Source organism: Temnothorax nylanderi, unplaced genomic scaffold, assembly GCF_030848795.1.
Source record: "Temnothorax nylanderi isolate EJ_2023f unplaced genomic scaffold, tnyl_v1.0 TNYL_tig0172_pilon, whole genome shotgun sequence".
Lineage (NCBI taxonomy): Eukaryota > Metazoa > Arthropoda > Insecta > Hymenoptera > Formicidae > Temnothorax > Temnothorax nylanderi.
The window spans coordinates 348,626-372,436 of NW_027249234.1; the positions used below are offsets into that span (position 1 = coordinate 348,626).

Below are 23,811 nucleotides of genomic sequence, written 5' to 3' on the forward strand. Positions count from 1 at the left end.
TTGGATCCCTATTTCTCGACGATGCTTCCTATACCCAAGATGTTTCTACGAAGAACAGTGATTGAATCACACAGACCCTGACAATTATAAATCCAGCCTTTAATATTAGGTTTAATGCTTTTATTTAAATAAATTTTTTGGAACAAAGATTACGCTTATATTACACACACGCTCTATCGTAAAATAACTATTGTAAATCTAAATTCGTAAAAATTTCCGGGCATCTGTCCAATTGTTAATTCAAGTCGAAACAATTGGATCACAAATTGAGGATAAAGATCACGGATAAAGGAAGGGACGCCGGCGGGAATGTGTATGATACATGAACGTGTTTATTCACAACCGTTACCATAAACGAGCCAAAGATAATTTTACACATATTAAACGCTACGATCTATCACAATGGATTTCTCTGTTTTTCTTCCCTCCCCTCCTTTTCGGATGTATAGAAATATATCTGGGTAAATGCTAACGCTACTTAAAATTAATCACGCCTGACTCGGCGCGACGGCAGATTTCCACATCTATACATAAAACGTTACGTAATGGTATGTATGTACATATAGGTACAAGCTAGATTTCTCGTAATGGAAAACGTGAATCAAGATTTCTGCTGGATATGTCATAAAGGCGTAAAGCTAGATCTACGTACGATTTGGTCCGATCTTCCGTAAATCCGATCCTCGAAAATATTTAAGCTATCTGGTTAAGCGACTGTCAATATATGGCCGAGCTAATCACCACAATTGTAATGTAATTTCAAAGTGAAACTGTAGAAGACACCGGCATTCAAATCCAAGGTTAAAAACCATTAGTAAGTACAACATTGTACGTACGAGTTTCCAATTCGTATTATTGGAAGCATTGTACTATAAATACTCCTAGAGATATTATTTCAATATCTTTATTAAATTAATTGTTCTTTTAGTTCAGCAAATGCTCTAGCTATGGACTAATATAGCCTTATTTGTACTCTTACTTCTCTAGAATAATGTTATTATATTAATTTAATAATAAAGTACATCGATTTTCATTTTTATTGCACTATATTGTTAATGGAAATATTCAAGGATAATCCTGCCACTTCCCGCCTAAGCGCGACTTCGCCAGTCGCTTTGCGCCGTAGAAAAATATAGGAACGATGGAAGTGACGTAAATCAACACGTCGCGAGATAACGTTTACAGATACGCGCCGTCTCGCAATTTTGATCTATAATTCTTTACGTCGTACGGAATAATAACGTCCAAGGTAGCTAACGTCCGATCCCAGCCCATCAAGACTGATTAACAACTCTCGTACAAACGCTGCATGTTCTCATCGCGTCCGGATGTACGCTGGGCAACGAAACTTCCTGCACTAGATAACTAGAATACGGCTGTCTCGGACGTGTAAGTACTATTGCTCAAGCAGAGAAACTTGCTCGTGTGCTTCACCGTCGGAAATGCTGAACGTCTCGATTCTCTTTCCGGGTTGGGTTATCTTCTTTTGTCATAGCTTCGTATGCTTCACACTGTCCGTCCAATAATTCTGTATTGTCATTGCCTCTAACGAATTTAGGAACGAGTCGTTATCCAAACTATACATTTCCTCCGAGTTATCCTGCAAATAAACAAGGAATACTTTTATAATATTTTTTAATTAACCAAGTAAACCAAAATTTCATTAATTTTTAATCTTTTAACTGGCCTCTAATAGAAAAAAATTTTTTTGAAATTTAAAACGTCTCTTTAAGTATATAAAAGAGTTGTGTTCTTAAGTAGTTATTTGAATTATTAATTTAAAAAATTCCGTTGAATACATTAAATATTTATGTATGTAATAATACTAACGCGAATAGTGGAATCATCGATATAACCGGAGCTATCGGGATTGCTGCATTTATCACTGTTCAATGTTTGCGGCGGGTTCAAGTACTTGCGCCTGAAAAAAAGGGAGTTAATGAATGAACGCATTAGCGAACGCAGGTATAATTAAGTACACATTACGAGCTCACGACGCATTACCTGTATATAATGAATCCGAGACTACCCATTGTACTGAGCAGGGCCACAGTCGCTAAACAACTGCCTGTAATAGCAGCTATACCCGCGGCGGATGTCGTCGAGCCATGCTCAGTATTTTCGCGGTTATTACCAGTGTCGTTATAATCGGGGGGCTGATTGTCTCCTTGCACTTGATCTCTCTGGAAGTGCTGCGGAATGAAAGTGTTCCTTGCTCTGCTCAAACGAGTGGACTCGCTCACGCCAACTGCACATTTGTTTCATGCGATCATTATAAACAGTTTAAAGTCTCTTTCTCTTTATTATCGTTAAATCGTAACCAAGTTAGTTCTTTTTGCGTCTACTCATTTTTCTATTGTTTGCTAAAATAATAAAATTTAATTAGAAACTAGAGCAGAATTAGTAAGCGTGTATAAGAAAGGAGGTCAATGTCAGCATCGTGAAAACAGACGTTAATTAAAATACAATGCTACTTTCTTATCTCGCGCGGGATAACACCGTGATCATTAATTGTTTGCGATATCATTCTTATTTTTATTCGCTGTAACACATTCCTCTTTAAGGTTTACCTTCGAGGATAGGTGCCGCCGTAGCGAAATGCTGCGTCTGAGACACTTCCTCGTCGATCTCGACCTCGTCTTCGGATCGATTGAACGTCCTGATCGCGGCGTTACCAGCGGCCCCGGCCGCGGACAAAGATGTCACGAAGGAGGACCTCGTTCGGTTCAGCGTCAGATCAACCTTCGACATTTCTTCTTGAAGAGGTAGCACGGTGAGATCCTCGACTTCCTCGAAGCTGACGTTCCTGCTGGCGACGCTAGACTGGTTTCTCTCCTCCTGCTCGTACTTCGGTCTACCCGACGACTTGTTCGTCGTCAGGATCCACGTGATTTTGCTGTCCTTCTTCGTGGTCGAGTTCCTGATCCTCTCGTTCTCCCCGGCGCGCTGCGATGCCGTCGTGCCGAGCGGCTCGACGTTGGAGATATTACCGCGAAAACTTAGCTCGACCGTTTCGTGGACGCTCGTCCCAGAGACGGTACCTCTACGTTCCAACAGCAACGAAGCGACAGTGGTGACGGATTGTTGCCTGTCAGGCACCACGGCCGTATTCGTCTGTGGATAAAGACCGATAGCCTTGGCGATGCGAAAACTCGGTCTGGTTGACTTCGACGTACGATAGATATCTTCGATCTCGATCGACGAAGACGTCACTCTTGAGGACGGTTGAGACTGGTTGACGGGATCCGATGTGGTAGACGGTAAAGGACTCCCAAGAATTACTGAAGAAGAAAGTCAGAATGTGATCATTAAGTGAAGAGGAATTATTAAATCGTATAATGCGTAAATGCTTCCTTCTCTTGCGAGTTTCAACTGAGAATCACTAACACAATACGCGAAAAATTAAATGTAAAAGCTTTGTGCTAGTTGATTCTTCTTGAGAATTTAATTAAATATCATCTTTCTATACCTCTTCTTAATTCATAATTATTAAGTCTCTTAGTAATTAAATTTACATTAAAATTACATTAAAATTATTTAAACTGCGACTAATTGTAAAACATTTAAATACATATAAATATAAACTATAATAAAATGTTATCATAACTCAAAGTAATAAAATGTTAACAATTAGGATTACATTTCTAGATTATTTCAATGATAAATAAGCTATCTAATACAAAACTTGGATATATCTGCTTCTCAATTTCATCATATTGCAGTCGTATTCAACTGTCTAAAGTGACCTAATTAAAGCCCAAGACATTAAAAAGTCGCCCGAGTCTTTTTATTGATCTTAACAGAGTTAATGGAAGACAGTTAAAGGAAAACTAAAATAGAAGATAGTTAAAGATAGTTAAGTTGACTATTAGCGCTGATAAGGAAAAATCTTACTGTGTTAAGGTGTTATTTAACAAAAAAGAAAACAAATTGATGATGACTCACCAAGAAATTGCGCGGTAATCCAGAACCAGTGCATCCACCAATGTAGCGTCATCGCGTCATCTGGATGTATCTGCAAATACGAAGGCATCTGTATGTACCAACACGCCTATGTGTACCGAATATCATACAAACATACAAATATATAACATATATGTGACAAATCATACAAACAATTCAAATATATTAAATATCATTACATTTCTATCTGTGACGATTTCCTAAGCCCGGATAAACGAACGGCCGATGTTGGTCGCTTCGCAATCTCGTTTGTTCTGAGAGAAGGTAATGTTAAGAGTCGGTGAGTAATCTACGACCAATCGTGTTGCTTAATCATAAAATCCATGAGTCATTGAGGAATTTTAAGACCAATACCGGCGGTTCCAGCTTCTAGGTATACGACGAATAGTGAGATAATCGGGTAAAACACGAAAAGAATGGTTTTGCTGAAATACATAAAAGTTAGGCTAGATACAGATCTGAAAATAACTATATTGAACCATCTGAACAATTAGATTTGGACGCTCAAGACGGTTGCTAGAATGTCAAAACTTCTTGTAGCATTATCAACACGCTTAAGCGTTCTATATATTTATTTTGATGGTCCGACATAATTATCTTAAGATTTGTATCTTAATTAATCGGAATTAATCTATATCTGTATCTAACTTTTATGTACTTCAGCAAAACTGTTCTTTCTGAAAAGGAATTATGAAGTATCTTTGACACACGGCTGTTGTCGTACAATCATTTTGGGATCGGAGATACAAATCAAGATTTTTTTTACAATTTTATGAATTCCGAACGCAGACAGGTGTCTTCCGTCCATCGAGATTTCGGGGAAAGTAAGAAGCTTTTTTTCATAATTCCAAACCGGTTCAGAATACCCGCTTGGAATCAACTTCGCGGCTACGCCGCCACTTGTCGAATTTTCGAGTACGCACTGGTAATTTTCGTGCCGAATAACGCAAGATGCAAGATTGAAATTACGATGGACCGGTGCCGCCGGCTGACTGGTGGGTTGAACGCAGGTGCTTGTATGCAATCTCAAGTGCCTACAGCCAGCATCCACAGCGTTAAAAGTGAGCCTCCGGCGCATCTGGTCTGATAAATTTAAACGCATTTGCGACTGCACGGGAAGTGATAAGTCGCGGCAAATGTAGCGTGAAACAATTTATACACATATATAAAATCGAAATCTTGGTAAAAAAAATACTGTATAATATATCGTGTTTAATGTACAGATCATATGTATACGGCACAAATCTTTTAAGAGTTAAAATAAATGTTAAAATTAATCATTATACTTTACAAGCTAGCTTTATAAAATTCTATGATCTTGTAGACACACCATAGAATATAAAAAAAATTTATTTTTATGAAGAGAAATATTCTGCATAATATATATGTTAAGACGTAGCGTATATTTTAATAATTAAGCTAATAATATGGTAAAACATCCGTAGTGCGTTTATTTATTTGCCGATCTACGAAGCCTCGTGCGCACAAAATGTGGCGGAAAGATGCGATCGTTAAACAGCAGAATATAGTGCGACGGTCATGCTCTGTTGACCGTAACCAGTTGCAACTTGCTACGTGACACGAATAGGATATCGCGGCGGTACTTAAAGATGGAACGTCGCAATTTTTCAATTTTATCGCTGGAAAAAAGAACGAATTCGCACGAACCATATGTAGATCACAATTCAGAGCAAAAATCCCATCGAAACATTGATCGAAACTTCATTTGAAGTTGATTGAAGATAACACTTCGCTATTAATATTAATTGCTATTAATATATCTATTACTATACCAACACAATAAATCCTCCAATTCTTAATGTTGCAAAAATTCGTAATTATGATTTCAAAAGAATTGGAAATTTGCAAGTCTTAAAATTTCGAAATATCAAAGTTAATATAAATATAAATAAATATATATGTTTACATATAAAAATGTATCATTTGTTCTTTCTCTAAATTAATTAATTAATAAATATAAATATAAATTAAAATGTAAAATTAATTCTTCATACATATTGCAAACATAATAGCAAATGCCATATAAGCAGATAGAGTTGTGGCTGATTCTCGCATATGAATGATAAAAATCTAAACAGTATCCTATGCTTTCAGAGACTGTGCGACCGGACAACTCTGCTTCCTTGGACAAAATAATTACGGAATTAAGGAGCATGGAGAGTGAGACACACTCGTCCGTGTACAGTTAGTCATGCTCTCTCGGTTGTAACCGGTCGCACCTTTGCACGGATACAGCTCGGTAATGAATTGAAGTCTGGAAGGAAGAGGCACGAGGCGGAGGACGTCGCGCGCAATTTTCCCACCGGTAATCCGGACTTAATAAAGACGGCTGGAACAAAAGGCGCAACGGCCGAACCGCGCCTGTTTCCCGGGCGACAAAAGGTCCACCTCATTGACAACTCCGCACCCTCCGCGTGACTTCATTCACGGACCGGAAACGCGGTCCCGCACGTCGTAACGCGTGCGGAAGGACACGCAGGGACGCAGCTAGAAATTTTCGGCTGCTCCCTGAGACACGCATTCTCAAGAGACGAGTAAAAAAAAGAAGAAGAACTGTTACTTCGTAACAAAGACTGTTAATTACGAAAATACTTAAAACATATACTTAAAACATCCGTTTAAAAATACTTGTTAATTTTTGTCGATGTTTGATATATGATTTGTTTAACGCCACGTTCCGTGACTTGAATGTCGATCCATGTTAGAATCATTTTCAGCGCACGGACGACACTTCTCACGCTTGTTTCCGCGAAACTGCGGTTTATCCTACGGATGACGGTAATCGCGTACAATACGCTGTTACAAACCGCTGGTTTCTGTAAATAAGGTACGTCCGCGTTTTTGCTGGTAAATATTGGTTTATGAATTTCATGCGGATTACATGCGGATTACATACAATTTTCATGCAGATCCGTTTTAACCCGATTAAAGCCGCGTTACGCCGCGTTCCATTTCGTTTCAAGATCAAAAGAGATAACGAATAAGTGCTCCACTGGGTCGGCGTTAACGCGTCGATGATAATAATGTTCCGTACGAAACAATTAGAACGTGGTGCGCTTCGCGAACACGATCCCGGTTAATGCGCCGCAAGGTATGAAATTGCGCGCGGAGCGCATGCAGAGAGAGAAAAAAAATGCGCTGCATTTCGCGCGTTACGTAACTTCGCTTCCGCGTGCTGAGCCTCGCCCCACTTCGTTTTCAGAACGGAAGGAGGATGCGCAACGCGCCCAATTATAAACGCGCTAATAATCCTGCTGCTAGCTGTATTACTACCGCTGATCGATTGCATGCGAACGTCTTTAAAATTGAAAACAAAAATTCAGAATTAATGGAAGCCCCATTCTCTAAGTGTATTTCGGTGTTCCGGCGTCCTTGCGAAGATTTAAAGGTTTAATACCGAAGGGAACTTCCATATCGAAAAATAATTTTTTAAATATAAAACGAAACAGCGAATTAGAGAGACGTTTACTTCCCCGTATACGCTACGTTTCGTTCCACTTGGTTTTCAGACCAAGGAGATAATTGATTAAATGAATTCGCTTCTATCGCGTGCTGCTTTACATACTCTCCGTGAAAGCTCGTGAAAAAAAATTGGCCGTTTCGCGGTTCGCGCAGTAACGTGCAGCTGGAGAGTTCAATGACCGTCGCGTATGAAGTTCCCCGAACCAGGTACAACGGGTTTAATACGTAAGTTAACAACGCGATTCTCGAAAAATTTCAAATTTCTTTATTGCATGCATCGTTTCCATCTGCGTACTTTATCATACTCGTATAGTTTTCTATGCATCCGCAGATCTTTATCTGATTTTTATTTCGCACGCCACTGAGAGGCTGCAATGCAATTTATTATCTATATTCTATGATATCACGCCACGATGTCGAATTACAGCATCGAGTCACGTAGCCATGGCAATCAACGTGCTAAATTGCGACCTTCGTGCCTTTTTGCCGCAATTTGCGTAAATCTTGACTCTGACGTCTCCATAAAAAGACTAAAAGAATGTAACGCGTTATATTCTCAATAATAATTAATCGCATTGTTTAAATGTAACAAGAGACTTCACACGTGAAAGTTTTGACGTTCGGGTTCGTTAAATCGATTGCAGATCGGATATAGAATGCTTAGTAAAAAGTGAGAGAAGTGCGCGACAGGATACAATCATTGGAGCATGAAGTAGAAATGTATATATTCGCTTCTTAATCATACAGCACGATCTCCGGAAAGACCGCGATAAAAACCAACGATAAAAGCCAGCGCTGAGTGGAAACTCGTTCTTTACACTTTGCACTTGATTCACTTTTCCCAAGCGAAGGTTAATCTTGAATTTAATACGAGAATACTTGAGTTGTAACGTTTAACGTCAACATTTTTAGGAAAAAGAAGCCAAAAACTAAACTATTCTCTACAACTCCATGAAAAACTAATCTTAAAATCTTTTCTTAAATTGTTAAAAAGAGGTACAGAAACTTTATATTGAAAACAGGATAGCCTTGAACTTATTACACCACGTTGTTAAGCTGCTCTATATTATAAATTTTTTTATGCAGTGTGTAATATTCAATAAATCTGAGATTCTTTTACGCAAGACATTTCTAAGAAACTTCCCGTTTGCGGTGGACAAAGATATTATTACGATACGCTTCTTGCAATCGTAGATTGTCTATTCATAGAAATTTTCAACATCGTGTTTCGCTCGAAATGCATCGAGGAGGAGAGAGGTGCATTCGAGTCGTCGATGAGATTAACGCTCGTGATGAAGAGGCGAAGTGGGGCTAACGAGGACACTAAAGCGAATCGCGATTTACCGCCGAGCCTCATCGTGCTGCCGAGTGCCCGAATGAACGCGAATTATCGAGCGCATTAGCGCAGCCGACGAAACTAATGGCCGTGAACCCATTATTCGGATCTTTCTCTCTGTTTTTCTGCCATTGTTGATGGAGCGATATGCGTCGATCTACAAAAGGATCCATTTTCGCGGCTCTAATGGCGCTAACTAAACTCCTGGATTAAACAGATCGTTATTATTACTTCGATTTTTCGACGAAATATGCTGGCAGACTAACGGCTCGTGTACTTAAGCTGATTTTTTGTAAGCTAGCCGAGATCCTTCGCGAACTTTATTCTATACGTATTGTCCACGGAGTCCACTATTGAACACCCCCAGGGTGGTGTCACGTACGAACAATCTTATTTCGGTTTTCACATTTATCGGACGTCGTTTGTCACGTCCACTGTAACTGCGCTGCAAAAGTTTTATCGCGACTTTTTTCTGTCGGTGCAGCGATAAAGAACATTCGTACTATGTTACGTATAACGCGTGGCATATATTTACAACGCTCGCGACATATAATTTGTAAAGCACAAAAGAAATATAAAAAAGCAAAATGAAATAAAAATACAATATTTATTATGGCACTGAAATTATTATTAAGGATTGGGATCGGCACCGTGACATATTTACCACTAATAATTAATCCTTTCTATAATTCTCAAACTTATTTCTCAATAAATACCACGATGTTCTCAAAAGACTACTCTAAAAAAGACATGTATTTTCATTTTTTAATAAAACATAATTTTACCTACAATAAAAATTCGTTAATTTTGACTTTGTTTTAAGGCTTGTCAAACGTATGTAACCCCTTAATTTATCTAGATTAGTGTTTCTTCACGAACGCGAGCTTGTGAAAAAAATTTAAATTAAAATTCAGTCAAGCCGAAAATAACCAGCGCAATGGTACGCAGCCGAGCAGAAAGAATGAAATCACGCGTTAAACAAACGTCAGTCTTTCTAAGTGAATTTAGGCGGCAACAGAGCAGCAACAGCCAGATCGTCTCCGATATTATATTCACAATATGAACTTTCACACACACTCTCCGATAGCAATCTTTCCTCCGGTGAAGTTTCACTGTATTTCCAAATGCGCGATGCACATTGTGGGATGCACATGCGATGAGATCGCTTTTCTGTCCAATTAATCTTACATAAAAGTGATATCACACGTGAGAACCTCGCCCGCTAAGTAGGTGAATTCACAATTTAAAGTCTACGTAAAAGCGTAAAATTTGCATAGCAAAAAGTAAAGACAATGGTGCATAGTACACATTTTTGTAGGACAATTTCATCGTCTCTCAATTCTTCGACGAGGAAATATTTAATCAACGAGGCGAGAAAGAAAATCGAATGCAATTAGGATTTCATCTATTTTATCGATGTACGTTATGCAAATTTCCTGCAAACTACATTTCACGATGACATTTTTAAGAGAATTTTGATGATTATCCAAATATGATGATTAAAAATTGTCAAAAATGATTAAAATTGATCAAATATGATTAAAATAGTCAAAAACTGACATGGAATTATAGATAAATATATAAATATTATTTTGAAATATATATATCTGGACAGAGATAAAACATATCCATTATTCATAGGATTTACATGATGCCCAAGAATTATCTGGAAACACAGATTCATTTAACACGTAAATTATATTATGACACGCGCGAATATTTTTTTTCCAAATTGAATAATCCTGCGATACTCGCGCTTTTGAGCGTCGCTTCAATAACATGGTTTCAACGAAGCTGAGCAGGCCTATTAAATGTAAATACACTATTACTCGATCGACAACTTTTCCAATCACATATTCACACGTGAAGTGAATGTGGATAGTGAAGTACAAAAATAAGATAATATATATTCAATAGTAATTTAATTCTGTCGTAGAGCGGTTGTCAAATAATAACTTCCGTTTGAAGAATTATCAAATAAAATTAAAATGTAACACTATTAAATTTTACTAAATTTACAATTTTATTTTTACCTAAATTTTTCTTCTTTCTCTCTTTTTATTTTCGTAAAATAAATAATGCAGTTAAATAATATACCGTTCAGGTAAAAATTCAGATAAAAATTAACAGAATCGCATTCTAATTTTATTATTACAAAAATTATTAATGTAATTAAATAATATGCTAATTCCTTCTGTTAGTACGTCGATCTTGTTCTAAATTCTGCGAAAACTGGCCCCTCGATTCCATTATACTGCTATACATCGCGAAACTTGCTCGTTACTCGTCGGGGAATTATATCAGCGTGACGATCGTGAGGTATTACGATGGAAATCTTTCTCGACGCAAGAGGTTTCTATGGTGCAGATTTTCAGACTATCTGACCTATTCTTCGTAACAATTTAACCTGCCATGAAATATATTCTTGGAACCCATTGTCTTCCACGTACATATTCGCTATCGCAACATGTTCGCCATGGAGAGCGACATCGTTCCCGGAGCGATTGGTGTCACTTTTTATGTTTTTCTCGTCAAGCAACAAACAAAAATAATTTTAACCCATTGACTGCGTTTTCTTCCGTCGCTTCACCGGTCAGCAATTTGATAACAATCCATATTATTTCCATAAAACGTCGCGAAAAGCGTGCGAGACTTATAGAAATTTATTTGAAGCTGAAAACGCGGGCGTCTAAGGGTGATTTTTACAGCCCAGTCGAAAATATGAAGCTCACGTCACAGTAATTTTAATGTGCTTCTTTCGTTTTTTAAATATTTTTTTGGTTTCTCTTTACTTTTTTCAGAAAATATTGAATGAATCTATATACATACTAGTAAATTATAGAATAATCAAAAATATGTGATACGTAATTAATAACAATAACTTTTAATTAGAGTTTAGAAATCACTCCAGGTATAATCACTATTTATGCGCAAAAAAAAAAAATTAGGCGCCTGTTTCCGGGTGGCAGATCATTTCATGACTACTTTCAAAAATACCTGTTGAAATGGTCGTATTTCAAGTATCTACATTTAATCGAGCGCACTTTAGAAATCTATATATTGGTTGTTGTAAATTTAGTTTGTAGAAATACAAATCCATGGAAGGATTCATACGAAAATGATAAACTGAGACGGTAGCATCCATTTGCCACATTGTTGACACTGCAAACGCTCGTACAAATACTTTTGCGGATTAAACTCGCTCGTGAAAGGAAGGAAGTAAAGATGAAATCTTAATCGACGATCGAAAGTTCGGATGAGTTCATCCGAATGGCAATTACACTCGTATATATCGACCCCGCGCGAAAGTGGAACTCAGAAAAGCAGAAATTGGCCGTGCGCGGTACGAGCCTTTCTCGTAAACTCAAACATTTAATTTGTGTCGCTCACGATGACCGAATTGCATCTACTACGTGCTACGTTATCAGTGATGATTACGATTCGTAATCATAATTTATCGTGCTGTTATCTATTTAATCTAATCGATTGCTTCGGTCTATTGATTCAGAACGTCAGTAACACTCGTCCTATTTTAGAGATTATTATATAGTTAATTACACTAGAGAGAGGAGAAAGAAAAAAAGAGAGAGGGGGAAGAGCTTAATTGGTATTAAATGTGAAATAAGCTGGCAAAAAGTATAATAACGTATTATGACACGCCATTCCCTTTGACATGCTATCATATCAATTATCTCACTCCGATATATATCTACTTGTTGATATATTTACAGACTCCATTAACATAATTGCATTTATAGTAAACAATTTTGTAACTGAAGTAATATCGGGGATAATCTTGATTGCTAATAGTTCCGACTAAAAGTTCGAAGATATAGACCAATCGAAAAAGCACCAGAGGGACCATAGTTTCTATCCCAAATCTCGTTAAACGTATCCATTGTACTAAATTGAACAATATTATTCTGTAAAACACAGCGCACTTTGATTGCGATTTGTCTACGTAACGCGAACAGATGGGTATATTTAACAGATACGATAAAAGTGATACGCCAGCTATATCTCTTGCCACTTGGGAAGCATGAAAAGCAATCGTGATGTCAATTTACTCGCGAACATGGTTTTTATCATGGAGGCATTGTGTCTGTACATAACATACATTGTTTAAATATTGCATAGTACGATAATAAACGCTGTCTATATATATATGCAACGTGCATTGTTGGAATATTGCACCGGTTATTAACGTATCGAAAGCCGAAGATATATTAAAAGAGGTAATTAAATAGATTACAACGATTAAAAGTATGAAAGTGTTTTTTGCAAATATTTTCTATAATAAATATGTTACGACATTGTATAAAAATAACTGTGTGGGCGCACCGTAAATGGCATCTTTGTTGAAAAAAAAGTAGCTCCTAATTGATCAAAGAATAAAACGTACGAGGCGTTTGACGCTAAATTGATTCTACATAAAGTCCTACGTAAGAACGTTTTATGGGACATTCAATATATATACAGCGCGCAGAGTACCCTATCGGCAGCGGCGATATGCCTTGTATGTACAATTAAAGATCGCTATTACCGGTTATCATTACTTAACCGACGTTTAAGTGATATTAGCTGACGCATCGGTTTGTTAATTCGACGACAGGCGCACAATTCCAAAGAAATACTTCGCGTTAGACGCGAAAGAAACCATAGAAGGAAACTATATGGAAGAAAAAAAAGATAGCTGGGCACGTAGTCCGTCCGTACTGCGTGTACTCACGAATTTCTATCCCCCCCTCACGCGGGGAGGGATAATAAGTTGTAACGCATATACTATTTATGAGAGCGAAAGTCTCGTCTGCAGCTACACCAGTCACGCATGCGTTGTTGCAAAACCGGCGAAAGTAAAGATTCGCTTTCATATATAGCCGTGTTTATTATAAATCCGTCTCGCGGGTGCGATATAATCTAATTATAAAATTATAATGTAAGAAAAGAATGTTGTTGGTAAAATGGTATGTAGCGGTCGAACATAAATTAGCGACGCCTGCGACACGCCGAGCCTTCGAAGTTGTTGCCTGTTCTGTTTCAATTCAGTCATTATGCTGTAACTGATTTAACGCTGAACTTTCCAAAGTAGGCTATTGACGAAAAGTTTGCATGTTAATTTTCAACAATAGATAATAATTGCCACCACGTAATTACGTGACACATAACACAATAAATTAATTGCTTCAACGAAAGAGCTTTCAAAATGGTTTCTGTAATATGCTCGTGCGCAGTATAGCCTCAAATAACTTTATATCTAAAATAAGTAAATAATAAGCAATAAAGTGTTGATATAAAACAAATGTGATCTAAATTATTAATTCTTTTAAATAATTGTAACTCGAAAACTTGTGTATAATATTGTATTGTTGCATTCACTTATTACATTGTTAAATTCGTAAATTCTCAAATTATACTTTATTTGAGTCATTTTTATATTATATATAGGTCGCCACTGCTCCTACTTAATACTACTTAATTTAACTAAAACAATGTTAATTTAATTAAACCAAGGGAGTTAAAATACTGTTTTATGTTAAAATAATAAATTTCGACACACATTATAGTTAAAAATAACGAACATTATTTAACTCAAGATATTGATGTAAAATACATCCTTTAATATTTAACAATGTAATTTTCATTTATTTCACAATTTTAGATCACAATTCGTTTATTTTGTATTACGTCTGAAATTGTTTCTCCACGAGGCAGAATAAGATATACGTATTTCGGAGGGTCTGAGTGTGCATATGAGCGGCGTTTCTCGTATATTAAATTACTTTTTGGTCACAAAAGTGAGATTTATTTTAAAAAATTCCAAATCCGAATGCATAAAGAGCATAAAGAGCAGAGAATTGCGGGCCGTACGTGCTTGCGAGCGGCAGAGTGCCACACACATGGGATCACACAACGGTCACCAAGCACGTGCAGGTACATATGAAGATTCGTTAAAGTGACATGGCACTACGAGGTCCCACTGTCGCAATTAGCACGACTCCGCGACACGGACGCGTTTCAGAGAAAAAAACTGCGGTTTTTCACTTGCAGAGTAGCGTCATCGCCGTGAACTCATTTCGTCAAGCATGATCACGAACGTTGATATATAGAATTCGGCGAAAATTCCGAACTATTTTACCGCTTTGTATTCGCAAAATTCCATTGTTATCACTAAATCAATATAATTACACATACACTCGTTATGTATATTCTCGCGATTATTTTCTGCGTGCATATACGAGAAATCGTTAATTATTTTTCATTTTGTGCTGTTATAAATGATTCTTATAAAAATGTCACGGAAGATAAGATACAGCGAGAGTTATGTAGAGAATTTCGCACGCCAATGCGGATAAATATATATGAATCAACCTTACACCCCGACTTGGGGTCGTAATGCTCGACGATCGCTACCCATTTAATAGGATTACTAGTTGCGCTTCTCTAGGTCACGAAGCCCGTGATAGGTATCTTTTAATCAGCAGGACTACCTAGAGTACAAGTGCGCGTGTACATATACGCTTTCATCGACGACGAAAATCAGCGATGCATCTCCCGCGCTCTAATGTACGGCATACAACAGCGAATTTATAGCTGCTTAAGTAAAGCCTTCTCACGCGCGCTCGCGCGCGTTGTTATTTCGAAACGATAGGCGAGCAAGGGTACTATTATGAGAAAGAGAATGGCTGGCTTGTTCCTCCTCGACGGGCTGGTAACACGCGCCACTCTCCATCGCGCGCGAAGAAAAGCCGAGAAGCCGAGAAGCCGAGAAGCCGAGATAAACGAAAGGAGCCGAAAGGAGGAAAGGAGTTTCCTTTCTTGCAAACCACGCCCGATAACATGACGCGGAAAAGAAACCGCCTTCGAGGAAACGATAACATCACCGGATCTTGCATGAAAACTGTTTGCGAAAGAATTGTAAGAGTCCGGTAAATCAAGTTCGCTTGATGAAAGTCCGATAAAGTTTCAATACGCCTGCACGAAATTTTTATTCATAATATGATATTACAATATAATACATTTTGTTTTATTTATTCGAGCTGCATTTGCGTCGTAATCTCATCCGGGTTGTTCACTCCTCGGTAATAAAAGAATCAAAGTGACAGAAACGACAGACTTTTAGACGTTTTCTGTTATATACTAAACTGGTGGGACAATATTGTAAAATTCGTTTATCGTTTTGCAGAAAGGAGTTCGCGCCATATTCACGCCCGCATAAGCTTGAGGTGATTCGACAAGAATAGGGAAGTGGTGACTCCTTTCATGTAACTACATTTTCTTGATTCATGAATGCAACAAAAAGTTTCCTGATCAGTTGGTTCCCGACAATGCAATTTATCCTTCGCGAACAAGAGCAGGTATTAACAAAGTAAATCATGATTCTCGGATTTGTTCCAGTCGTTCGCACGACTAGGAGCGGAGGAAATAGACGCTTCCGGTGCGGAAATTCGCGATCTTCGCGGCGGAAGTCCGAGGGAGACCGCAGACGACGTTGGAGAAACAGCTGAGATAATAATTATGTCACACAGATACCGCGAATCGAATACGAACGAGTGACGTTCAGTGCAATTATATGCGAAATAAATATTGCAGTCTTCGATATTGATTTAAAAATAACTTTTTACTGACAGAATTTTTATCTAAGATCTCAATTCTAATTTTAAAGTTTATGAGCTTCAAATGGGTAATCAATAACGTCAAAGAAATTCTTGGGAGACTCGATTCGGATTCTTTTCTGTCTGTGAAAATGATAACGTGTGTGTGTGTGCGCGCGCCAAGTGCTGTAAATTCCACAAAGTAAACTCTGGCTTCTTATCCGAAGTATTGAAGGCGGAAATCTCAAGGCGTCACGGAGAAGAATTTATCTCGAAATACACTCGGTGGACGGTGCATGAGATGCGCCTTGAAGCGCGAAAAAAAAAGAAGAAAATGGACCCGCGCGCATCAGGTCGGCATGTCCGGAACGCGGACTATTTCTGGACATTCCCCGGAGGATCCGTTGCGAAAAATTCGGTTCCTGCACACAGAAAAATATATTACACTTAGTTTAGCCGCGCGTCCCGATGTACCGATCGCCCTAAATGTAGAACCATCGGAAAACCGACAGTAGCGCGCGCGACTGTATTCTTTTTTTTTAGGTACTGGCGGGTCGACAAAGTTCGCAGATCAATCTTCGAGTTTCATTAAACTTTTATCGCACTCTACAATCGCAAATGTTGTATCGGGGGGTTCAATTATAAAATCATCTTTGTGTACAGTTCTACGCGCGATTATTCTCGCAAGGTTCGCAGTCACGAATTTAATCGCAATATTTAAAAAAAAAATTTTTTAACAATAAAAAAATATGACGATTATTATACAATGGAATGTCCTTTCTATAAATTCATTGATGGAATAAAAAACTGTATGTCGTTTATGTTACTTTACTTCGACCGAAATTTCCAGTTGCAACAGTATCCGACTCAATTATAAACATCAATTATTTCGACGGACGATCGTGCGATCGCCTTTAATTCTATAATATCGACTTCAATTGCAAAAAAATACCTCAATTATGAATTACGTAAAGTATGCGGTATCGATACGCGCACACGATATCGGCCTTCTGTTTTCCTGCATGCGATATATCGACGCAGCGTTCGGACACCGCGTATAACCGATACGTTGCGTAATCCTCGTCAACAATATACTCCGGCTCGTCAAGGTGCAATGAGTCACAAAAATATGAGATTGAACAGGGGAAAAAAAAAGATGTACCCCGATCCTGCCAGGATTCGAACCTGGAATCTTCTGATCCGTAGTCAGACGCGTTATCCGTTGCGCCACAGGACCAATTGATTACCAAATAGTTTTAGATCACACATCTATGAGCGTGAAAATTGTCAAATGTAAACGAAGAGATTGATACTTTCAGTATTCGATATTGATATAACTGTAAAAAAAAATAACGTCACGAAGTAATAGTATTTTGTACTCGATGAGATACGAGGTTCTCTTTTTTTTATTGTATTTATGATATACTCTGTATTTATGATGTACTATGTATTTATGATATCCTCTTTTTATTATATTTATGATATTTTTTATACATTATTTATTATACGACTAAATAGTTAAAACTATTTAAAATTTTTCGAGTTTCATGAATTGCCCCAAATTCGCGTCGAAACTGTCACTGATAAATGTTTAATTTATTCTGAAGCTGTATCAATCATCTATATATTATGCAAATAAAAATGGGGTAGAATCGAAGTGAGATATATCCTAGTTTCCAAGAACACGACCTTCTTGAATAACGTCTTTACAGATTTTTTAATTACGATCGTTTAATAATTTAAATGTATCAACGCTTATAAAAATTTCAAAGCTCACAACAATATATACCTGTTATTAAATTTTACATTATTCCCAATGTCGCTTGTATAATCCCGAAAAAAGAAACGAACATATTAAATAAATACAAAAATAAGAAACTGTAATAAAAATAAAGGACAGTCCAACCTCATCTTCTTAAAAAAAAACCCACAATTTCCTAATTAGCCTATCGTTTACATAAAATCCAAGACGATAAATACCTATAAGCATCCATTGCTACAGAGATTTTTGAATCGAATTATCGAATCGAATATTAAGGAAATAAGAATAATTTATCTACTTTTATCTTCAAATGAAAATTTCGCAATAAAACATTCGATTCTGTTTATCCGTGTGAGGTCTCCTTGAATTCTAGAAAACATCTAAAAGAATGACGCGTTAGTTTCTAATTTCAACGAGCGACTCCACGCTGATAATTTCATTATACTCATGCAATATGTCTCTGGCGCAAACACTCGTCTCACTCGTCCGTAAATCACGGGACGTCCTTCTCTTCGTGAGAGGCGAATATTTCACGGACACGTTGAATTGCAGTCGCACGTTTTCGAGCAAACCGCTCGTTTTCACGGCGTATGCAGTATCATTTCAGTCTTGATGACGGTATAGTCAATCGTGAAAAGTTTCAACTAAAAATTGTACGCGTATAGCATTCGTGTTTTTGAAGCTTCGCGAGGAAGCATTTTTTCGTTCAATTAAATATCCGATCCTACCATACGTACTAGGGATTTGTCCATCAGATTTTCGAATCGTGCTGGTCAGAGTTGAGCCGTAAATTTTAAGATTACATCTACTATCTACTGAATTGTTTACGTATTGCTTACGTTATGTTTGTACGAATCTTTTTCACGTAGACACTGTAAGAAATGTAAATTATCATAAATTGAGTGATTGATTAATTGATTGATTTCTTTGAACTGTATTTTTACAAACAATCTTACAAAGATAAAAAGCAGCTTTAGATGAGATTAGATTAGATGCATTTCAGTTTTGATTTATTTATTAACTGTACAGTGATATAAAAGATGCGTGATATTAATATAAAAATATTATTATTACGTTGATCTCTGACTTTTTAAATGACAAAAAGCAGCATATTGTTTAATTCACCAGTTGCAACACGCAATATGCATGTTAATTTTCTTCTTTCGCAGATATAAAATCAAAATCTTTCATTTTACTGTTACGCGTAATTTTACTGGTTTCATGACTTAGATTTACACTTGAAAAGGACCAAGATCAATGGTAAAAATATCACGACAGCTATATGAAATAAAGATAGCCAGTTTGATCGAATGAAAAAAAAAACATTATTGTTAGTTATACTTACTGGCGAAGCAAAGTCTCACGTTTGGTTAAAAATCTTTGAAACCATTGTTAATTTTTTCTAACATTCTAATAAAAATTGCATCTAAGTTAAATAATGGTACTAAAAATAAAATTGCAAACAAAATACATAAATTTCCGATTATTATAATAAAATATAAATCTTCGACGAGCCCCTCCATAAAATATTCATTTACATAGATGACACGTTAAACATATAGTTTACATTGTACATTTACCACGTAGATGTAGATTCTTATCTTTTACACGTCCAACCCTCATGCCGATGTTAATTATCGACTGTAAATTAATTCGCACAAAAGCAGACTCTCGCCTATATCAAATCATCTAGATCTAGATCGCTTGATTATTAAGAGGATAATGCGTCTCGACGCACTTCCGGGATGAATGCGCGGTACGAGTTGTATACGCGCGGTATTGTTTCGCGACTCATCCTCGAGTATTCGACGGGACTCGAAGCGTGTCCCACACAAGTTTCCTGAAGTTCTCGATAACTGCGTTCGACGCGTGTCACGCTTTTTAACAAACGTCGTACACGTCGGCAAATCAATACGCGACGATGTGATTTCCAGAGAAATCCCGGCACAATGGGGAGCGAGAGAGCCGAGAGCGTAAGCGCAATTTCAATATTTATAGGATATTTAATTCCCGATTATTTCCGTTTCACGTTAAAGTTTCAAATTGGAGCGAGAAGTCAAGGTAATAGATTGGAGCATTCGACATATAACGAGCTTTGCGACAGAAACTGAATTGCGTTCGTATAACTAATAATTATCTTCCACAACATTTCTGCGCGGCACTTCCAGTCGCGCACGTCATCGAGGAAAAAAAATTCAGGCTTGTTCAAACTCAAAGATCACCTCATCCTCTCTTCAAGATAAACTTACCACGTTACGTATAAAATTGCTTATAAAATAGCGAGACTCTCTGAAATGGGGAAAAAGTCGGCTTTCTTTCCTTCTTTTTTTTTCCCCAAGTAATTTACTCCGGGAAGAAAAGTCCAACGCAACGGGGAAACTAGCGTGATTTCATAGTTCTACGACACAATCGCGCTTTACGTAAGATATCCGCGGGCGAAGTAGCGCGGAAACCGCGTGGAGTCGATAGGCGCGCCAGTATTTACGTCGGCGTGTCACGTTGACAGCGTCCAGCGAGCACGGCTGGCTCCGGAGTTCGTGCACGCTGCACGCTGGACATGACAGCGTGACGCGAAAACGTTTGCGCGATACCTTCCCTCGGCGAACGTGCCGCAACGCAACCCCCCCGTCGCGCCGCGACAAAATACGCGAAACGCGCGTATCGACGCGCAAACGGCAAACGCTCGTCCCGACAGACACTTACGATTAGCTTGCGGGAGATCTCGCGCCTCGCTGTCACCCTGTCCGTTAATCGTCCCCCGAAGACAGAAGGGGTGCTGGACGAGACCGCCGTTCGGCGTCTGTTGAGAATCGTAAGGGGGGAAAAAAGCGCGACGGGCCTGCCGGCGCGCCGATCGTCGCTTCCGCGGTCGTCGCGATTGTCGACGCGCGTCACATGGATCACATTATCGCGTGCGTCCCGTTCAGAGAGACGCGAGAACGGCGGAAACGCGCTGCCATCCGCCGCGGACCGTCGCCACACTCGCCATTTTGATTTACACTGACGGCAACTGACCGAACTGTGACGGTTGTGTGTTGTGTTCCGGAGCGGGCGGCAAGGTGTCCTGCGCGACGCGAGACCTGCGCATGCGCGCGACAGGTGGCTGCCCGTCCGCTCCGCAGCCTATATCATACCCTTCCGCCCCCACCAATGCCACCACTGGCCGCCACTGGCTGCGTGTCCGCAGTACAGGTGGCGGGCGGAAAGTGCGAATGCATCATATCGAATGTATCTATCTTACCGACGATGCTGGCGCGCAAGACTATTATCAGTGCCTTTCAACTGGTCAAAATGGTCAAAATTCAAAGTTTTCGACACCCACCACCCACGCACTCATCTTGATGACACGCGATTGGCGCGATGCATTTATTATTGCTACGTAAAATGTAGCAATTAATTTTGATCTACGGAATCACAGTATAAAGAAATAATTTATTAAAATTGCATTTACAAATAATAATGATATATAAACTTGTTATTTTTAAATAATGTCCAATACTGATTGCAATAGGATATCTTAAAATGAAATTCACCTTGATCAGTTTTCTCGCATCCAGTTGAAGATAATATATCAGCTATTATCGATAATATACCGATTTTACCCGTTTTCTAACTAATCAAGAACAGATAAATGCAAAGGGGAACAATATTTAATTTTATTAGAATAATTTTGAATTTTATCAACTAAAAGTAGCAGGGCGAATTTGAGAATTAGGGAACATATACAGAAAATTAAATATTTTCTGTTAAAAGAGGTAGATATTTAAAAAACAACAGTCAAAAGCAGTGACAACTGTACAATAACTTTCATCACAGTTTTTGTTTTTTATGTTAATATTGATCCATATAATATCAAATCTATCGCTACGTTTAGAACAGCAAAAATGTTGTAAAGTGGAATATTCTAATTTACCATTCTGTATTATACTCACAAAAATAATATTACTCTATACATTAAAAAAAAAAAAGGGATCTGGCCCATGAGGGGATCGAACCCGCGACCTTCGCGTTATTAGCACGACGCTCTAACCAACTGAGCTAATGGGCCTTCCTGTTGACGTACCTTTGCGACAATGTTTTCCGTACAACTTGCAAAATCTACTTGCAAAAATGATAATACTTCTTTGATGCGAAATGCGAATATTTTGCTAAAAAAGAAACAGCACGGACCATGAGGGAATTGAACCCGCGACCTTCGCCATTCACAAATATAGAGCGACGCTCTGACCAACTGAGCTAATGGTCCTATTTGATTATATATCATCCTTGAGAGTGTTTTCAATATAACTTTGTATTTCACTTGCGAAAATAATAACACTTATCCTTCTTAAACATTTCGCCAAAAAGAAATAGCATGGATCATGAGGGGATTGAAACCGCGACCTTCGCAATACAATTACAGTGCGACGCTCTGACCAACTGAGCTAATGGGTCCTATTTGATTATATATCCTTGAGTGTTTTCAATATAACCTTGTATTTCACTTGATTTCACGTATTTCACGTATTTCACGAAAATAGTAACCTTCTTGAAGATTTCGCTTAAAAAAAAGAGATTGGCCCATGAGGGGATCGAACCCGCGACCTTCGCGTTATTAGCACGACGCTCTAACCAACTGAGCTAATGGGCCACTCTTGCCAGACCTGCCATACCTTTCTCTCTTTTTACTATTTATATATTTCAGATTTATACCTTATAAAATATTCTTAACAAAAATGTGAGAAATAAAAATGTATATGTAATAGATATGTTCTATAATAAAATCTGACTTACTCATTTAAATAAATTTATATTGTTAATATAATTAATGTAATTAATACGATAATGTATTAGCATAGCAGTACTTAATGAAATTATCTTGTAAATTGATTATTTTTATAAAGCAAATATGAAGCACAAACTGCAGATAATGTTGACATAATAAAGATAATAATCTTGATAATTATTATCCATTTGCTGTTTTAAATTGAATTAGTGTGACTTTATCGTACGTAGTAACGTTCACTCTTTTTGCAATCATTCAATGCAGCTTGTAATTAAACTCCTTCACTTTCGTTCACTCTCTATAAAATATAATGATATATGCATACATCTATGTATTATTCTTTTAGATCTGATCAATTTAGGAATAAAAGTGTACCTAAATTCTCTTCGAGCAGTAAAGATAGCTTATTCTTAAAAAGCTTTATGACTTTGAATTTTTTTAATATCCTCGATGTCTTCCCGCGTAACTCGATCGCGAAGATACCGCGAGTCGAGGCTATTTACAGAATCTTCAGAAACCATCATCCGTTATATAATCTCTTCTCTTCTCGATCTTTTTCCGCGGCAAACGTCAGTGAGTCTTCACCTTCCGAACACGATCAATCCCATGTCGTCCTCACCCGAGAACTTGCCTTCGCCGCTTGCGAGAGTTCGTGAACCCTATATCGATTCCACTATTCATAGAAACGGCAAGGAACGGTCAATGGACTTCCGTCCATTTCGATTGATATACGTATTACGTAGACTGGAGTTAACAACTGGTCTATAACTGACTTCCTTCTTTTACAACTTTTATATAAAGTGTAAATTGATCGAAAGCGTCAACGAACATACGTTGCAAGGGCACCGTACTGTCAAATCAGTGCCCCTCAATATAACGCAGAGCACGTCACAGCAGCAATGCGATCTTT

General features: G+C 37.9%; 1 protein-coding gene and 4 non-coding genes across 6 annotated transcripts; all 5 read right to left on the minus strand.

Annotated features, from left to right (window-relative positions):
* Positions 1–105: 105 nt before the first annotated feature.
* On the minus strand, positions 106–20,975 carry LOC139778096 (uncharacterized). 2 transcript variants are annotated; one of them, XM_071715882.1, is made up of 6 exons: positions 20,840–20,975; positions 3,946–4,015; positions 2,571–3,281; positions 2,005–2,248; positions 1,831–1,921; positions 106–1,600 (listed from the first exon to the last, which is right to left on the minus strand). In XM_071715882.1, exons 2-6 carry the CDS (start codon positions 3,995–3,997, stop codon positions 1,490–1,492), a joined length of 1,209 nt encoding a protein of 402 aa, XP_071571983.1. In that variant the 5' UTR covers positions 3,998–4,015; positions 20,840–20,975; the 3' UTR covers positions 106–1,489. The 2 variants fall into 2 exon arrangements, with proteins under 2 accessions (XP_071571983.1, XP_071571984.1); XM_071715883.1 differs by lacking the exon at positions 20,840–20,975 and adding an exon at positions 4,143–4,423.
* Trnar-acg (transfer RNA arginine (anticodon ACG)) lies at positions 17,539–17,611 on the minus strand. Its single transcript has one exon. It is a non-coding gene; the product is annotated as a tRNA-Arg (tRNA).
* A 1,135-nt stretch (positions 20,976–22,110) lies between the features above and the next one.
* Positions 22,111–22,184, minus strand: Trnai-aau (transfer RNA isoleucine (anticodon AAU)). Its single transcript has one exon. It is a non-coding gene; the product is annotated as a tRNA-Ile (tRNA).
* A 117-nt stretch (positions 22,185–22,301) lies between these two features.
* On the minus strand, positions 22,302–22,382 carry Trnay-aua (transfer RNA tyrosine (anticodon AUA)). The gene is given in 2 exon segments: positions 22,302–22,337; positions 22,345–22,382. It is a non-coding gene; the product is annotated as a tRNA-Tyr (tRNA).
* Positions 22,383–22,692: 310 nt separating this feature from the next.
* Trnai-aau (transfer RNA isoleucine (anticodon AAU)) lies at positions 22,693–22,766 on the minus strand. Its single transcript has one exon. It is a non-coding gene; the product is annotated as a tRNA-Ile (tRNA).
* Positions 22,767–23,811: the final 1,045 nt, after the last annotated feature.